The sequence below is a fragment of the Vidua chalybeata genome, chromosome 28 (assembly GCF_026979565.1).
Source record: "Vidua chalybeata isolate OUT-0048 chromosome 28, bVidCha1 merged haplotype, whole genome shotgun sequence".
Taxonomy (NCBI): domain Eukaryota; kingdom Metazoa; phylum Chordata; class Aves; order Passeriformes; family Viduidae; genus Vidua; species Vidua chalybeata.
The window spans coordinates 997,094-1,015,239 of NC_071557.1; the positions used below are offsets into that span (position 1 = coordinate 997,094).

At 50.7% G+C, this 18,146-nt stretch overlaps 1 protein-coding gene across 1 annotated transcript in view; it reads right to left on the reverse strand.

Annotated features, from left to right (window-relative positions):
* Nucleotides 1-18,146, reverse strand: part of UNC5D (unc-5 netrin receptor D) — a 93,370-nt gene that overhangs the window by 34,396 nt on the left and 40,828 nt on the right. Inside the window, exons 3-4 of the mRNA XM_053966264.1 lie at nucleotides 16,703-16,846; nucleotides 13,295-13,398 (exon numbers count right to left, since the gene is read on the reverse strand). Of these exons, the coding sequence (XP_053822239.1) occupies nucleotides 13,295-13,398; nucleotides 16,703-16,846 (248 nt within the window). The remainder of the gene's footprint in view (nucleotides 1-13,294; nucleotides 13,399-16,702; nucleotides 16,847-18,146) is intronic.

An 18,146-nucleotide genomic window follows, 5' to 3' on the forward strand; every position in this document is an offset into this window, starting at 1 on the left:
CTGTGGTCTAACACAACCAACACTCTAGAGCAACCAGCTAATCCACTGGCTATTCAGTTCCCCTTCTGCAGTTAACCTTAACAGTAATTATCCGAGGGGGTTTCAGCAAAGAAATTAGGAATTCAATTTAAATTATGGAGCAGCCGCATGGGCATAAATCAAGTGACAGGAGTTCGATGGTGAGCACACTTTATGTGCAGTGAAATGGGCAGAGAAATGACAAACACGGCCAGCGTTCCCAGAGTTCATTATTTCACAAGTGTGTTTATAAATGTTGACTCTCCTCAGGCCAGGGGATTTCTGGGGTGGTGAGAGGGGTTCAAGGGCCTCGTTCCCGTCAGCCTCGCCCTTGGAGGGAGCACACACTGATCCTGTGTGTGCTGAGCCTGGGAAAGTGGGGTTTGATGAGCAGAAAACATTACAACATTTACATTAAAGCAGAGCATTTCAAAGAATGATGATCCCAGCGAAGGGAGAACATTAAGCAGACGGAACATAAACACCAAAGTGTTGAGACGTGAGATCAAACCCTGATTTGTCAGGGAGGATGGCACTGCCAGTGCTCCCCTCATTCCAGCCCCCCTTCCCTGAGAAAACCAGGTTTATCCAAGGCCATCCCCTGCTCTGCCTCAGCAGATGGAGGCTTTCAAAGATGGGGAACCAAGGGACGGATTTATGGGATAAAAATACATTTAAAGGAGTCGTGATGACAAAAGATGTTTGTCACTGGCAGGGATGTAACCTTTGGGAAACTTCAGCCCCCGCACAAACACTCACAAAGCAACCAGGGAAAATAAAAGCAGCCAAGAACCCAAAACATCTCCCCACTGGGATGAGTGATGGGGTCTGGACTGCAGTGTCTGAAGAGCAAACTCCAAACTCCTCTGAGTTTCACTTCCCTCAAAGTGGAGGTCACACAGTTGCTTGTCCCAGAATTAAATCCTTTTCCTTTTAAGAATTAGTCTGATGATCTGGAACCAGACTTTAAACCTGCTATAAAATGCTGCAGGTTTGTAGAAAAATATCTGGTTTTTTTTTCCCCCCTCTGAAATGCAATCTGCTCAGAATTAACCCCCCCACTTCCCCAGTTTCCAAGGAGGGCTGATCACATCAGGACCTGCAGCTCCGGGGCACGCAGGGATTAACTGGGCCCCTCCCTGGGTGGCAGCAGCCCAATTAGCATCATCATATATTTGTCCCAGTTACAGAAAGCAATTCTCACAGACCAGCTTATGGCATTATCAGAGTAAAATCAGCTCAGCACCCCAGAGCCTGAGCAGATTATGGGAGTTAGAGAACTCTTCTGCCTGAAAAACAAAGCTTATCCCAACTCCAACTTATCCACTAAGAGTTGCTCACCAGTCGTTCTGATGGACATTCAAACATCCCAAGACCTGGGACTGAGTTTTTGGCTCTTTTTGGTGACCTGGTTTGAGATTCCAACCAGATTTAACACCCGAGGCAGCTCCCAGCCCCTTGTGGGCACGGTGATAATTCGGGAGGTCAGCAGACGAAGGGATTCTTGTCCCTGCTTTGGGATTGTCCTCTGCTGCCCTTTAAACACGGCCTGTGCCTCCCCCATGGCCAGTCCCAGCCACATCCACACCCCAGATAACGCAGTGAGGGTGCCAGCTGCTCCTCAGGGGACAACCCATGGCTTCCTGACACCAGGCAAAAGCTCCAGGGTTTGAGATGGGGAAGGTGACTCAGGACAGCACAAAGGGCTCTTGTTCCACTCCATGGTGACGTTTTCCTCTCTCTCTCTCTCAGGTGGAAAAGCAGCAAAAACCTCCTCACCTTCCTCCAACATGCTCCTAAAAATTCAGGCTGGAGGAATGTTCCTCGCTGTTCCAGCTGGAATTAGGCTGGGGATGGGCAGGGCAGGTCCCCCCTTGTCACACTTTCATCTTCCTTTCCACCCTGAGACTCCAGCCAGGAGGGGAAGCCTCCACCAGCACGAATCTCTGGTGAGGGGGGGTTTAACACAAACCCAAGGGCTGCACACACTCCTCCCTGCCTTTATTATTGTTTTATCAACACCATCACAAGCCATTAATCCTGCGCCAGAACCTCTCACAAACACCCGGAGCAGGTCAGCTGTACCTGCTGAAATTAATCCGCTGAGGCAACTCTGTTCCTGAATCGCTTCATCGCAGCACTGTCACACCAGGCTGGCAAGCATATTTTTCCTTCATTAGGTTGAATATATAATCTCATTACAGGAATCTGACACGCTGACTGACCCACAAATCAGCTGGAGGAGGCTCTGCTCTGGGGGGATGCACTCGGTGCTGGCCAGAGGGACCAGCTGAGACCTCCAGAGCTGCTCATGCCCATTTCTCTGTGGTTATTCCCACTGCAGGGCAGCGAGAGGAACGGTGGGTTTGTCTCTACAAGCAAGCTCTGGGTTTGCTGGTAGATAAAAGCAGCACTGAGAGATAAAAGAAACAATGGGGAGGATTCCACTGATTGGTGAATGGAAGAAGATATTTGCTTTTACAAACAAGCTTTAGGTTTGCTGATAAATGAAATTAAGACATTGAAAGATGAAAGAAACAACGGGGGGGAACCCTAAATTCCGTAAGAATTGAAAATTAAAAGGGAGGGTCATACATTAGAGGGGAATCTCTGGTATCAGGTGCTTTGGGAAGTCTGTACCTCTCAAGTACCTCAGCCAATGGGGAAAGAGAGAAGGAAAATTAGGATAAAAGAGGAGGCTGCGTCCTCCAAAAATTGGAGACACCCCAGAGGAATGCCCCATGGCCTCTCCCTTTATTCAAATAAAGTAAAAGGACTCCTCTGTCTCCTTTTTGGACATAAACCTCTGATGCTTGTGGATTAATTTTCCTGACAGCAGGCGGGGAGGGTTTGCTGCACAAACCTCCACCAGCAAAGGGGAGAAATCCTCATGTGTGGCCACAGCTCCTCCTCTGAGCTCTGCTCCCCCTGAAATCCCAGCCGAAGACCCAGAGGGGGGAACACAGGCCAGCATGGGAGGGCGTGAGTCAAAACGCAATTAAAATATGGTTTGGGGTGGGGATAAAGGGAGAGGTGGCAGCCTGGACGTGTGCATCAATTTATAGTGGTAGAGGTGGGCAAGCAGCTGACTCAGGCAGGCTATTTTGGATCCCTGGGATAAAAACACCACAGCTAATGGTACCTTGTCTGCTTCTGGTGAAGACACCATCAGATCCCAAATAAGTTCATCTCTATTCCTATTTTTGGAGTGTCTACCATTAACTGGAGCACTGTTTTTTTTTTTTTTATCTCCATGCATAAACAAATCAGCATTAATAACCCCAAAGGTCATTAGGGATGGAAGATTCCCAGCGGGACAGGGCACACACATGGCCTGGCTTCATGGTGAGCAGAGATGAACGATCCTGCTGCAGCTCAAATCCCTGTCCCCACAGAGCTCAGCAGCGCAGGTGAGCAGCTGAGCCTCAACCTTTGTTTTGCTAAATAGCTCCGAATCGAAGGATACAGAGAAATCCACAGATCTCCTTTGAAACTGGTCCTCAGCGCACGAAATTTGGACGGTAATTAAAGTGCTGCCGACACTGAAAACCCGCTCTTTAGATAAGGCTCCTGGCGATGATGTTTGCAGGTTTTGCCTGTCCTGATAGGCAGGATCACATTTATATAGGAAACGCTTGGAGATAAGGAAATCATCACAGGAAGCTTTCGGTAATTGAAACCAAAGCCTTCCAAGGCTGTAATTGCGCCGTTCCCTCGCGTTCCGGGGGATCGGCAATGCCTGACAATGTTCCTTTTTGTTAGCAGCCTTCAGATGGGACAAAGTCAAGAACACAACTGTGAGATCTCACAGGAGTCACAGAGCGGCCTGGGTTGGGAGGAACCTTTAGATTCCTTAAAGAAACATCTTTTTGTACGCACTGGAAACAGCATTTAACCCAAACTCTACAGAAATACAATCGTTAGTTAACAAATGTGTGACACTTGCCATCACTAAGTGCAACAGGCACCAGATTCCCGACTTCCCGCTTTCCCTTTTAATGCTGTTTACAACTAAAAGAGGCGTTGATCTCTGCGCCCAGAGGCAGAACATTCCCCCAACCATTAAAGCATTTCAGTGTCACCGCTGGTGGGGCCTCCAGCTGCTCCAGTCCCCACCTCCATCACTGTGAACTTCCCAAATCCCTGCGGGCCTCGCTCACACAATCATCCCCGTGATTACAAACACAACGATAAAGTCTCACAACTTCTCCTTTCATGTTCAAGCATTCAAAATTAAAACCATTTCTGGCAACAGGGCCAGAGAAAACAGACACGGCTGCAAAGCAGCACATCAAACCCGGAGAGGCCCCAGAGCACATGTCTGTATAAAAAGGAATTATCTATTCAGGGGAACTACAAAGTTATCTCCCTTCTTTTTTCTTTTCAGTTTAGCAATCTAATTCAGAAGTGCTTTGCTCCAGCACTTCTATTTCATGACCTCGCTACCTCCTGGCTGTATTGATTTATTCACAAATCTCAGAAAGAAAACAAACATTTTTTTTCCTGCTGGAAGAAAACCCCGCGCACAGCTCCCCTGCCCGCCTGAGAGGCAGCTCAGCCCCTCACCCAAGGGCTGTGTCCAATAAAGGGGAGATGCGCAGGGACTGAAGAGCCCCCAGGGGCTGCAGAATGGACAAAATCAGCGGGAGAGGCACCTGGAGATGCTGCTGAGGGGGTGGGAGCAGGGCTGGAAGTGCCACGTGTTATGAACAGTTTCCAGGTGCTCCCCAGAGACGCGGGCAGGGCTTTCCTAGTTCCCATGGCAACACTAAAAGAAAACTACTAACTCTAGCTAAGTACCGATCCCGGACAAGCCCCCAAATTGAAATGAACAGGGCTAATGCCTTTATTAATGTTCAGCTCTTTATTAAAAAGATCAGCTGGGCGACTGGTGCAGGGACAGAGGTGACAAACGGGGTGGCAGATTCAACACATTCAGGAGGACAGGGAAGAGTCCAGAGTGCCCAGCAGGGCGCTGGGGCGGCAGCGGAGCAAACCCAGGCATGGGAGGGGAAGGGCTGTGGAGGAGCAGCTCTGCCCTCAGCCCCAGGGAGTCCTGACCACTCCTGGAGCTCAAATTCCCAAATTCCCCTGCTGCCAGGAGAAATCGCACAACGGGAACACCCGGAGCAGCGCGCGAGGAAGGGCAGAGTGTGGCTGAAGGTGTAACAGCACATAAAATAAATGGAATTTGGAAATGGAACTGGTCTTGTGCTGTCCACAACAAACACCTCCAACAAAACCAGTCTAACTGAGGCCAACTTTTATAGAATAAAGAGGCTGACACATTATTAGACACCTGTGTTATAAAATCAGTCCAGACCAGCGTGTTTGTCCTGTACGAGCCGTGACAGCTCTCAATCTTTGCTGAATGGGAAACTATAAAAGTTATGAATTTGCTCTTAAAAGCAGCTAAAAAATTATGAATTTGCTCTTAAAAGCCCAATCTAAATATCAGATCAGTCACAAATGAGACATTGCACATACCCAGGCTGGGTCCTGAGAGTGAAACGTCTCCGGTGAGAAATGAAACACTTTTATTGTACCTGTAACCAATATCCCTTAAAAGCAAAGCAAATATTGCCATTGCAGATCCATGAGCACCTGGACAAATGCAGGCTGTTTGCACTGAGCAATCCCACCCCTCTCTGTGACTGCAGCAGGATTCATGGCGGGCTGTAACTCTCAGCCTGCTTTGCTGGGGTGTTTTACTGCAGCCCCGTTATCCTGCCCGTTTCAGTGAGCGCGTGCCAGCCCCATAAATACACAAACCTATGGAAAGCAGGCCCTCGCTGCTTCTGGAGCCCTCGCAGCTTTTGAATTTTATGTGGGTTTCGTGTTGTGCTGATGTGCTCGCAGTGGAATGCGTGCTGCCCAGAAGAGAAATGATTTTACATTTCCATTAAAAGCCCTGGCGGTAAATAAACCCCTGGAACTCAGGCAGATATTCCTGGGAACATCTACAGCACTCCATTAAAATGTCAGAATCTGTGTTAAACGTTTGAAAAAGCAGCACTGGATACAACACATTTAAATCTTAAATATATGCATATATTATGTGATAAAGATATTTTAGAGTATTTCACAAACCTCTGCAGAGCACTCAACAGTAACAGTTCAGTAACAGAAAACTATCAGCGATCGTTTAGCGCAACAGCTGCCCTTTTATTACAAAAGAAACCCAAACCCAAAACAAAAACAAGGCAAACAAAAAGAACCTGAAGCTCGTGAGAACGCCACCATGAGCGGAGCAGACAGGAGGTGCAGGGAGAGCCGCGAGCTCCTGCTGATGCTCAAATACCAGCTTTGCTCCAAGTGTTCATTCATAAGAAAGGGATTCGGGGTGAATTTTAAGGCTCAGGTTTGCACCTCGCGCCTCACAATGGGCTTGGCTGCTGCTCCCCTCTCCATCCCAAGGTCTCCAGGTGGGAATTGCCTCCCTCAGCTCCTCCCTGCAGGTCCAAAGGCCCTCAGCATCGTTCAGATTATTAATTAATTATTATTAATTTGAAATCCTGAGGTTTATAAGCATTTATCTCTAATATCAAGGGTTATTTGGCACTTTAATACCAGGGCAGGGACGTTTCTGAGGGACAGGACAGAGCAGTGGTGACAGAATTTATGAACCCCCCGGGGCAGCTTTAGCCCCATTTCACAGCACCCTCATCCTCACACCTGCACATTTCAGATGTCCCATTCCCACATCACACCTGCACATTTCAGATGTCCCATTCCCACATCACACCTGCACATTTCAGATGTCCCATTTCCACATCAGGCCTGCACATTTCACATGTCCCATTCCCACATCACACCTGCAGATTTCAGGTGTCCCATTTCCACATCAGGCCTGCACATTTCAGATGTCCCATTTCCACATCACACCTGCAGATTTCAGGTGTCCCATTCCCACATCACACCTGCACATTTCAGATGTCCCATTCCCACATCACACCTGCACATTTCAGATGTCCCATTCCCACATCACACCTGCACATTTCAGATGTCCCATTCCCACATCACACCCAGGCCTGACAAACCACTCCTGGAGCTTCACTCCCGTGCAGGGAATGGCAGCTCCCTGTCCAGTCGAGGGAGCATCAAAAACCCCGATTTTCAAGCCCACTGAATGAAACAGGAACAAGCCCTGACAGCTGAGAAATCCCAAGCCCATTTGTCACCGATGGAGAGGCAGCAGTGACACTCCCCAGCACCCCACCACACCTGCCTCAAGGATTACCAGCCACCTAAACACTTCTTTTTTTTTTTTTGCTGCTGTACCTGACAGAATTAATATTTTACACTCTGAGGCACCAATAAGGCCAAACACACAGCCCAGAGATTATCCCAAACTTCATTAAATGGGTGTTGACCAAGGATTTTCCAGGTTACAGCTCAGCCCTGCTTTGACAGCAGCCCCGGGGCTGGGGGAAGCAGGCGCTGGGAGGAATTAGCAGCAGCCAGGAGGGTGGAATTCATTGTGTTTGCCGACTGCTGCAGGACCTGTCAGTCACCCTGCTGCCTCCTGAGCTGCTCAGGGTGACAGAACGGAGCTTTCCCCGCTCCTCGTTGCTCCTGTCACCGACTCCAGCTCAGCCCAGGGAGAGGAATCCCCTCTGGCAGAGCTCAGGGAGCACTGAGGGGTGATGGAGCGGTCCCTGCCAGCTGTGAAATCCCTCCAGAGCTGCTCTGGACATGGGAAATGGGAACGGGCAGCTTTGTCAGGGACACAGAACATCACACAAAGCAGGGCTTTCTCAGGGGTGAGGGCTCTGGAGCTGTTTAGGAGCTCACAGCCTCGTTCCCTACTGCACTTGGGGGATGATTTAAAGCGGAGAGCTCTGGGAAGCAGCTGGGTGAGCTCACCTGGCTGCCTCAGGGGTGAGAACTCCCGCCAGGGTCCCTGTGACCCTGCAAGGGGAGGGTTACAGCACCTTACACAACGTGGGAGCATCCCAAACTCGTCTCATGCGCCAGCAGTGCCAAACGCTGCTCCAGTCTTTTTGCTTTGTGCCTTCTCCCCCACCCCAAAAAACGAAGAGTTTCAAGAAACTGAACAGGGCACAGACTGGAGAAAAAACTGTTTGAAGAAACGCTGAAAGGTCAGCTAGGAAGAAAAGGAAAGAATGTGTCGTGAAATTCGCTTGAGGAGAGGAGCACAAGAGAAAGAAAGAGAAGGAACAAAAGCTCTTTTCCTGTACTGTACTGTGCAGGATGCAGCAGAGCCTGTAAAAAAGTCAGAATTGCATGAGCAGGAAGCAAACCCAACCCATGGCCAGAGGTTCTGAGGGTGCCTGACCCCAGGCCGGGCTGCACAATTGCCCCTTGGTAAAGCTGATGGGGCTGTGCTCCAGAGGGACCCTCAGGGAGATATTTGGGATAATAATAATTATACCTCAGGGAGATATTGAGGAATTGTGTGCAGGAATTGTGTCTTTGGCCTGGGGTGTGCCCCTCAGGGACACACACAATTCCTCAGTATCTCCCTGCAGAGGCTGCTGAGGGAATTGGGACACAATTCCTGCACACAATTCCTCAATATCTCCCTGCAGAGGGGTTCCTGAGGGAATTGGACACGATTCCTACATGCAATTCCTCAGTATCTCCCCATGGGGGTTCCTGAGGGATTGGGACACAATTCCTGCACACAATTCCTCAATATCTCCCTGCAGAGGCTGCTGAGGGACTGGGACACAATTCCTGCACACAATTCCTCACTATCTCCCTGCAGAGGGGTTCCTGAGGGAATTGGGACACAATTCCTGCACACAATTCCTCACTATCTCTCTGCAGAGGGGTTCCTGAGGGACTGGGACACAATTCCTGCACACAATTCCTCAATATCTCCCTGTGGAGGAGCTGCTGAGGGACTGGGACACAATTCCTGCACACAATTCCTCAATATCTCCCCGTGGAGGGGTTCCTGAGGGACTGGGACACAATTCCTGCACACAATTCCTCACTATCTCCCTGCGGAGGGGTTCCTGAGGGAATTGGACACAATTCCTCAGTATCTCCCTGCAGAGGCTGCTGAGGGAATTGGGACACAATTCCTGCACACAATTCCTCAGTATCTCCCTGCAGAGGCTGCTGGGGAGCCCAGAGCTGACTCCTGCCCAGGCCAGCTCCCATCAATGGTGAATAAAGGGCTCTGGTCCCACCGAGCCCAGCCCGTGCCAGCAGAGACTCTCCAGAGCTGAATCAACATTTGCCTCAGCGGGGGATTTTCAGCTGCTCTATTTAAATGCTGAATTTTCTTTTTCATTTCGATCCTTAACTCATAAAAACGGAATTTATTTGGGTTGGGTGCCGATGCCTGCAAGCACAGCTGCTCACCAGCTCTCTCTGCTTGCTATGTAAATGCATGAGAAGAGGATTTAAAAGCCTTTTCCAACCTGCCCAGCACTGGGATTTGGGTTTTCTTCCTCTCTTACTGCTGTGCTGATGCACCCAGGGTGCCCCAAAGCCCAGCAGCCTCCCAAAGCAGAGCTGCGTAAAAAGGTCTCATTCCCTGCTTTGTAGAGAACTCTGGAGATGGGAAACCTGCTCCCAGAGAGGGCAGAAATAAACTCAGGGTGGGCAGAAATAAATCCAGGGTGGGTAGAAATAAATCCAGGGTGGGCAGAAATAAATCCAGAGGGGCTGTAGGGGCAGAAATAAACCCAGAGGGGCTTTAGGGGCAGAATTAAACCCAGGGTGGGCAGAAATAAATCCAGGGTGGGCAGAAATAAATCCAGGGGGGCTGTAGGGGCAGAATTAAACTCAGGGTGGGCAGAATTAAACTCAGGGTGGGCAGAAATAAACCCGGGGGGCTGCAGAGAGGCTGAGGGCAGCTGAGCTGGACCTGCCCAGGAAAAGCAGCAGCTTCAGGAGCAGAGCCAGGTGCTCCAGGATGTGGTGCCTGGGGTTATCAGTGCCTGTGCCTGGTTTCAGCATTCCCAGATTATCTGAAGGGCTAAAACAAGAGGTTAAACCTCAGTCACTCTGTTCTCTCCACTGCTGCTGCCACAGGAGGATTTGGTCATCCCAAAGCTGGGCAAACCCACGGAGTTCCAGGCCCCAGAGGGGGACTTTGGCTCCATGGGAGTGCCACCAGATCCTCGGGAAGGGGCTGCAGGCCCAGGGAGCTGCTCCTTGGTCAGCCTGGCTGCAGGTGTGGGATGTGCTGCTGGGGGAGCCAGGGCACGGCAGCTTCACCCTGAGGCAGCCCTGGCAGAGCTGAACTGGAATTTTGCTGCTCCCTGTCTGTAATCCCCGGATTTTGCTCTCACTGCTGTGTTGCTCAGCTTAAGGACCATGTTCCACGCTGAGCTGTGTGAGCAGGCAGCCCCAGAATTTCCCCAGTGCTGGGAAATTCATTCACACAAGCTGGGTTTTGAGCCATTTTCACTTCAGACACGCTCAAACTGTGGATCCAGCCCTTTAATCCATATTCCCCTAACTGCCTTTATGCTTGTTTTGGGCAGAAATGAACACGTGCAAAAGCAAACTTAATCTGGGTATTCCCATTGCTGCTCTCTCCTTCTGGAACAGATGGCAGGAACAGACACTGCTCCCCACAAAACTTCATTTGCAGGAATTCTGCCTAAAGACCCTCCCGGGAGCTCTGATTGGGATTCCTGTGCTGTCCCACCCCACGGATAAATAACTAAATAATGGGGTTAGCACAGAGAGGCACCACTGGCCCCAAAGAACCAAACTCTGACAGCGTTCCTGCAATTCTGCACTTGGAATAACCAAACTCTGACAGCATTCCTGCGGTTCTACACCTGGAATAACCAAACTCTGACAGTGTTCCTGAAGTTCTGCACCTGGAATAACCAAACTCTGACAGTGTTCCTGAAGTTCTGCACCTGGAATAACCAAACTCTGGCAGCATTCCTGCGGTTCTACACCTGGAATAACCAAACTCTGACAGTGTTCCTGAAGTTCTGCACCTGGAATAACCAAACTCTGACAGTGTTCCTGAAGTTCTGCACCTGGAATAACCAAACTCTGACAGTGTTCCTGAAGTTCTGCACCTGGAATAACCAAACTCTGACAGCGTTCCTGAAGTTCTGCACTTGGAATAACCAAACTCCAACAGCGTTCCTGCAATTCTGCACCCACAATAACCAAACTCTGACAGCGTTCCCAAAGTTCTGGACCTGGAATAACCAAACTCCAACAGCGTTCCCAAAGTTCTGGACCTGGAATAACCAAACTCCGACAGCATTCCTGAAGTTCTACACCTGGAATAACCAAACTCTGACAGCGTTCCCAAAGTTCTACACCTGGAATAACCAAACTCTGATAGTGTTCCTGCAGTTCTGCACCTGGAATAACCAAACTCCAACAGCGTTCCCAAAGTTCTGGACCTGGAATAACCAAACTCCAACAGCGTTCCCAAAGTTCTGGACCTGGAATAACCAAACTCCAACAGTGTTCCCAAAGTTCTGGACCTGGAATAACCAAACCCTCCCCAAGGGAGGGGCTCTGGCAGAGCAGGGATGGGCTGGAGCCTCCTACCCCCTCGTTTCCAGTTCTCTTTGGGCTGAACAAACACCGACCATGCCCCAGTCAGCACCCGCTTTGCATCTCACGAAGCACCAGACGAGCTCCTTTGTCCCCAGTTATTTCCAGCCTTATGTTTCCATCCAGGGCTGCATCCAAACTCTAATGAAATCAGTTCCTGGACCAGAAGCAGGGATCCGCTGCCAGCTGCGGGGTTTGAAACCCTCAGCACAGCTCAGCACCCACGGAACAATCGCTGAGGGAGCCTTTGTGGCTCAGTTATTCCCCAGCCTGCGTTAATCAGGGCAGGCTGGCCTTTAACTTGGAAATAAAGCTGAGTTTATCCCCCCAGCCCAGAGCCAGGCCTGCTTTAACGGGTTTAACCCACTTTCCAAAGACACTGAGTTATTTCCAGCAGTCTCTTTACCTCGATGAGCCCAGAATTAGCCCGAGCCTTTATGGGACATTTTATTGGCCAAAACAAATCTGACCTGGTGAGATTTACCAGCTTTATTAGCAGCAATAACAATTTTACTGTCAACAGCAGTAAATCAGGGTTCGTTGGGAACTCCACCACCTTTTATCTGGAGCAAGCAATTAAAATGTCAGGTTTTCATTGGACATAATTCCTACCTTCCACAGAAGACAGACTCCCTGTTCAAGTGGGGAATGTAAAGCTGCCAGTTCAAAGAAATCTAAGATTCTCAGTAAAATTCAGTCAGACCGAGGGTGGTTGGGGAGCCACACCTGTGGAGGTTTATTTTCTCTACAAACCAGATCCATTTTCCAGGGCACACATTCAGCAACCCTGGCAATTCCCTGCAATGCACCATCCATTTTCCTGGTAACGAGTGAAAATGCCACAGAGCTGAGGAGAAGGTCGGAGCAGAGATTGGACTGACAGAGTGAAGCACACCAGAAACCTGGATCCAAACCCAGCCGCTCACTGAGCCCATCTCTGCCTCATTTTCCTCTCCTTTAGCACTTCTGTCTCACTGATGGTGTCTCTGCATTTCTCCTCTTTATTTCCAGGGACATCTGCTCCAATCGCTTCTCATTAACTAAAAGCACACATTTCTCCGGGGTTTATTTTCCTTTTCTTCCTTCAGCTATTACCAACCCCAGCCACGCTGGGGATGAGGGGCAAAACCAACTCCTGAGTGATCCAGCTGCTCCCATTCCCCAGAAGGTGCTGGAGAGAACTGCAGGGTGCAATTAAAAATTCAACGTTTCCTTGGGTTTTAAAGCCCCCGCGGTGGATTTTTAAACACGACCCACTTTGAACCTCTCCCTCCAAGAGCAGCCTGGTTATTGCCATTTTAAGGCATCCCCGTGGTTTTCCTGTTAAGATCCAGCTCTCATCAGCAAAAAAGCCTGTTTAAAGCAAAGCCAAACCCCACCAAATTATTACTTGCAGCAGATTTTCTCTCCCCAGCAACCATTTATCATAATATTTTTAGGTTTGCCTTTTACTTTGTCTTGTTTTTCGAGGAGAAAAGTAATTGCTGGGAAAATGTGCAACAATCTGCTTTCAGTTTGAAAGCGCAGGACTTGAAAATTGTCTGAAAACCAGGATTTCTCAGCAAACAGTCCAGAATGTGGATAAAAAGCCACACTTCTGTAAACCCAGAGAATCCAAAAAGGACACTTGGAGCGTTCTGGGGGAGAAGAGCACCAGGACCAACACCTCCAGCAGCACAGCGGAGCTGAGCCCTGTGCTTCCCCCATCCTTCCCCCATCCCAAAACCCTTTCTTGTGCCCCTGTGCCCACCCCAAACCTCACCTCGGCCGCGGGGACGCCCTCGGGGGGCCGGCAGTGCAGGACAATCATCCCCTCGATGGGAACCTCCTTGCCCTGGGGGTCTTGCTCGAAGTTCTTCCGTAGATCTGCAGGGTTGGAGGAAAGAATTCATCGGAATTGGCGTTCCTCGGGTGCAAGAATTCATCAGGACTGGCATTCCTGCCCCAAAGCTCCAGGGCGCTGCAGGGTGAGCGACCCCGGCACTCCCAGAGCTCCAGCCCAGCCCGGATCCCTGGATCCCATCACCTTCAGCTGTGTTCCCACTTCTCCCCTCTCCAACCCCACCTGTGTTTGACACAAGCAAGGCCAGAATCCCCAAGCCCCAGGCTCCGGCCCTGCACCCCATCTCCAGAGCCTCGCCACAATTCGGAGTTCCACGCGGGAGCAGCGTGGGATCCCCAGGGCGCTGTGGGTGAACTCCGCGGGCTGGAATTGAATTGGATCCAGCCTGGCTGGGCCACGCCCTGCTCAGAGCAGTGTCTGACACCCTGACCTGTGCACATCTCACCCTGGGAGCTGCAGGGAGACGGAGAAAGGGGCCGGGAGCAATTCACAGAATCCCAGAACGGAATCCCAGAATGGGCCAGGGCAGGGAAGAGCTTCGAGGTCACCAAGTCCAACCTGTGAGCTGGGGACAAGCTGCTCCACGCCAGGTGATAATGGAGGTTTAGAAATGTCTCAGAGCTGCTGCAGCACCTGAGGGTGTCTGGGCATACAGAGCAGACACAAAGGGAACCTGGATCCAGCTGGGATCCCGGGATCCAGACACGCCCAGGGATCCCTGGAGTTCCCTGGCTGTGGAAGCAAAGCAAACCCTCAGGGATGTGCCTTCCTGCTGGAGGATGTTCCACTAGGAGCTCTGCTTGCCTTCCCAGTGGCTCCACGGTGGGGATTTACCGCCTTCATTCCCTGCCTGGCTCACAGCTGATGAAATGCAGCCCTGGCACTGCATTTTCCAAAAATGCATCCAGAATTATCTGAGCAAGCTGCGGCCTGCAGGAAGATGCTCACAGTGCCTGCGTGCTCCTTTCCATGATTCTTTGCTAATGTTGATTTTTTCCCCCCTCAGACAACCGATTTCTTTTCCAGTGCTCTCTTTAAGAAGGCATTCATTAACAGCCGGGCTGCGCTCGTGCCTACAAATGCCTTTATTAGGGTGAAAAATGGAGCAGGATCCCTTAGCTCTGCCTTCCCCGCTATCACAAAGAAATACTCACCTGCTTCCTTGGAGAAATATAAAGTGCTGCAACACTGTGGACTTGACTCACAATTCAGAAACATCGGGATTTCAGTGCAAAATTAAAAAAAAAAAAAAAAAAAAGGGATGAAATGAAGCCGCCGGTTCCTCTGTGCCCATCCCAGAGGCGCTGGGAGAACGTTCTGGGTTCTGTCAGAGATTGAACCTGCAGGGCCTCATCCCTGATCCTCCCAGGGTGTTCCGTGAGCCATAAATCCCAGCCCGGGCTGTTCCTGCTGTGCCCCTCCAGCTCTGCCCTCTGGAATTGCTGCTTTTCCCGTCAAACCGCTCGGCTTTGAGCGGAAACAGCCCGGGAAGGGGCAGAGAGGAGCTCAGCTCCCACTCAAAGCCTCCAGGCACCCCCAGAACCCTGCAGGCCGAGCTGAGGAGCCTCTCCAGAGCGCTCTGGGGTTAATGGGGTCTCGGGGCACTGGGAAGAAGAACTGCTCCCACAGTGAGGGGATGAAAAGCCCCAGCACACGGCTCCTCCTGCTCCTGCTCACGCTGAGCCTGGCTCAAATTGCCATTTTGTGGGGCTGGGAAATCACAGCGCGGAGAAAAGTCAATAAAAATTCAATTCAGATAAAGGTCCTTTCAGCTCGGCAATGCAGGGGAATTATTGGCTCAGTGTTATGACAGTTAATGCAGTGAAATAAAAAATTGAATTTACACGTATTTAGACATTCAGACTGAATCAGCCAACAAAAAAATCCGCCATTAATGAAATGAAGGTTTTCTTACACTGTCCTTTTACTGATGAATGTTTGTTTTATCCTGTTAAATGTTTACCCTGGTAAAAGACACCTTTTTATATTGCTGGAGCTGCTGGAACACTTCTGGAAAGTCTCCCTTCAGGTTCTCCCTTTGCTCCTGCCCTCCTCTCCCAGGGAATGTTTCTCCCAGCTTTTTGCAGGCTTCCCTTTCCCGGGAAAGGAAAGATCTGAGTGGGGGGCTCAAAGGAAAAGGGCTCACCAGAGTGGGGGAAGCAATCCCTGAATTCTCCGCTGGCAGGGGCGGTGTCAGGCTCTGGTTCTGCCAGGAAAACATCCCAGGTCTGATTCCAGGAATGGGATGAGGCTTGGAGCAGCTCCTGGGGACAGCTGTGTCTGGGGTCGTGTCCCCGCTGTCCCCCTGGCTGTGAGGATTTGGAACATTTCCCCTTTCTGCAGATTCTGGGGACAGTTTTGTGTTTGGGGTCGTGTCCCTGCTGTCCCTCTGGCTGTGGGGCATTTGGAACATTTCCCATTTTTGCAGCTCCCAGTGGCAGTTTTGTGTTTGGGGTCATATCTCTGCTGTCCCCCTGGCTGTGAGGATTTGGAACATTTCCCATTTTGCAGCTCCCAGTGACAGTTTTGTGTTTGGGGTCATATCTCTGCTGTCCCCCTGGCTGTGAGGATTTGGAACATTTCCCCTTTTGCAGCTCCCAGTGGCAGTTTTGTGTTTGGGGTCGTGTCTCTGCTGTCCCCCTGGCTGTGAGGATTTGGAACATTTCCCCTTTTGCAGCTCCCAGTGGCAGTTTTGTGTTTGGGGTCATATCTCTGCTGTCCCCCTGGCTGTGAGGATTTGGAACATTTCCCCTTTTGCAGCTCCCAGTGGCAGTTTTGTGTTTGGGGTCGTGTCTCTGCTGTCCCCCTGGCTGTGAGGATTTGGAACATTTCCCCTTTTGCAGCTCCCAGTGGCAGTTTTGTGTTTGGGGTCATATCTCTGCTGTCCCTCTGGCTGTGAGGATTTGGAACATTTCCCATTTTTGCAGCTCCCAGTGACAGTTTTGTGTTTGGGGTCGTGTCCCCGCTGTCCCTCTGGCTGTGGGGCATTTGGAGCATTTCCCATTTTTGCAGCTCCAGCAGGGTCTGTGGGTGGTGAGTGACGACCCCACAGCACACCAAGGACATGAAGAGAGGAAGATCATCCCCCACCTTCCCTAAAAGTCTCCATGGAGAGCAGCTCCATCGGCATTCCCTGCCAAGGCCAGCTCAGGGCCCTGCAGGATTCCCTCGGCTCTCCATCCCAAGAAAGTAGGGAAGCTATTTTTCCCTCTGCTGACACCTGTGCTTCCTGGGATGTTCCTGCAGGGACAGAGGTGCCTGGCCACATCCACTGATCCTGAACCCCAACCCCACCCTGGAAGCCCCAGAAAAGCAGGATTTACTCACAAGCGATGCGCACGGACGCCTTCCTGCTCTTGGAGGTGCCCAGGTGGCTCCAGGCCACGCACTGGCACCAGTAATCCTCGGGGCCGTGGAAGTCCTCCACCTGCTGCCTCGTCACGTTGATGGAAACCTCCCGCACCTTCAGCCCTGAGCAGGGAGAGGCAGAGAATCAGCAGGGGCAGGCAGCGGGGCCCAAACCTGTCCTTTAATCAACAATGCCCTTTTCAATCAGGGCAAAGCCCTAATTACGTGCACAGTAATGCAGTGCCGCTAATTAAATTCTGTAAGACGAGCGGGCTGTAATGCACCGAGCTCCAGGAATTGCCCCCACCGTGATCATTGCAACTCCTCCCTCAGAATCCTCATCCCTGGTGCCTCCTTCAGCCAGTCTGCAATTCATGCACTATAAAAATGTCTTTAAAGGACATCTCCGTGCCCTTGCACACCTCCCTCAAACACAGGGGGAGCTGAGCACCGCGGCCCCTCACACCAGCAGGTAAATCCCAGACTCCGGGATCCTCCCGCACCTTTCCTGTGGCACCCCTGGGATGTTCCCCAGGCCTGCAGCCACCTCGGCATGGCAGCCTTGGGAGAGGAAATCCAATCCAAACCCGGCACTGGGAACCATTCGAGAGAGTCAGAGAAACATTAAATGAAACCAGAAAACATTCAGGCCTTGTTCTTGCTCCCCTCTCCTCCAGCGCAGTCCCCAGGCAGTTATTTCCCCTCCACTGGAAATGGAGGCAAACCCAATCTCACCGCATTTCATGCCTGTGGAGTTTATAAAGCAGCAGGAATTCTAAACCTGAACTCCATAAAAATTGGCTTCCACTTAATCTCAGGCATCATTAGCAGCTGGGCAGCCACTCCTCAAAGGCACTGGGAAGTCACTGTGCTCCTCTGGCAGGAGGAGGGACGGGGTTCACTGGGGATGCTCCAAGAGGGAAGCTCAGACAAGCTTTAAATCCTGTACAAAAATACAGGATATTTGATACTTTTCCAGCAAGAGGAAAAGGGGATTTTTACTTCTTTTCATTAAGCCTGGCTTACAATGAAACCCAAAGACAGGGACAAACCCTTGACAGCTCCCCAAGTTGTCTCAAGATCCCCTTCAGTCCCTCAAATATTTATCCCCGTGCAACAAACAAACGCAGGTTTTCTGGCTGCTTTTTTGTTTCCCCCCGGGTTGATGCCGTTTTTAACAAAACTGTTTACAAAGCCTCCCTTTATTTCCTGACACGGAGAAAACAAACCCTGAGGAACAAAGGCTCTGCCAGAGACCCTGCCAGGAAAATGCACCCCCTGAACGAAACCATCCCTGCTCTGCCAGCCAAAAAATCCTTGGGTTCTGGCACGAAAACGTTTTGCAGAGTGATGTGTACAGGTTTGAGGTAAGAGAAGCTCCAGGGAGCTCCCTCAGAGGGGACTGGAGTGCTGGAGACAGAGC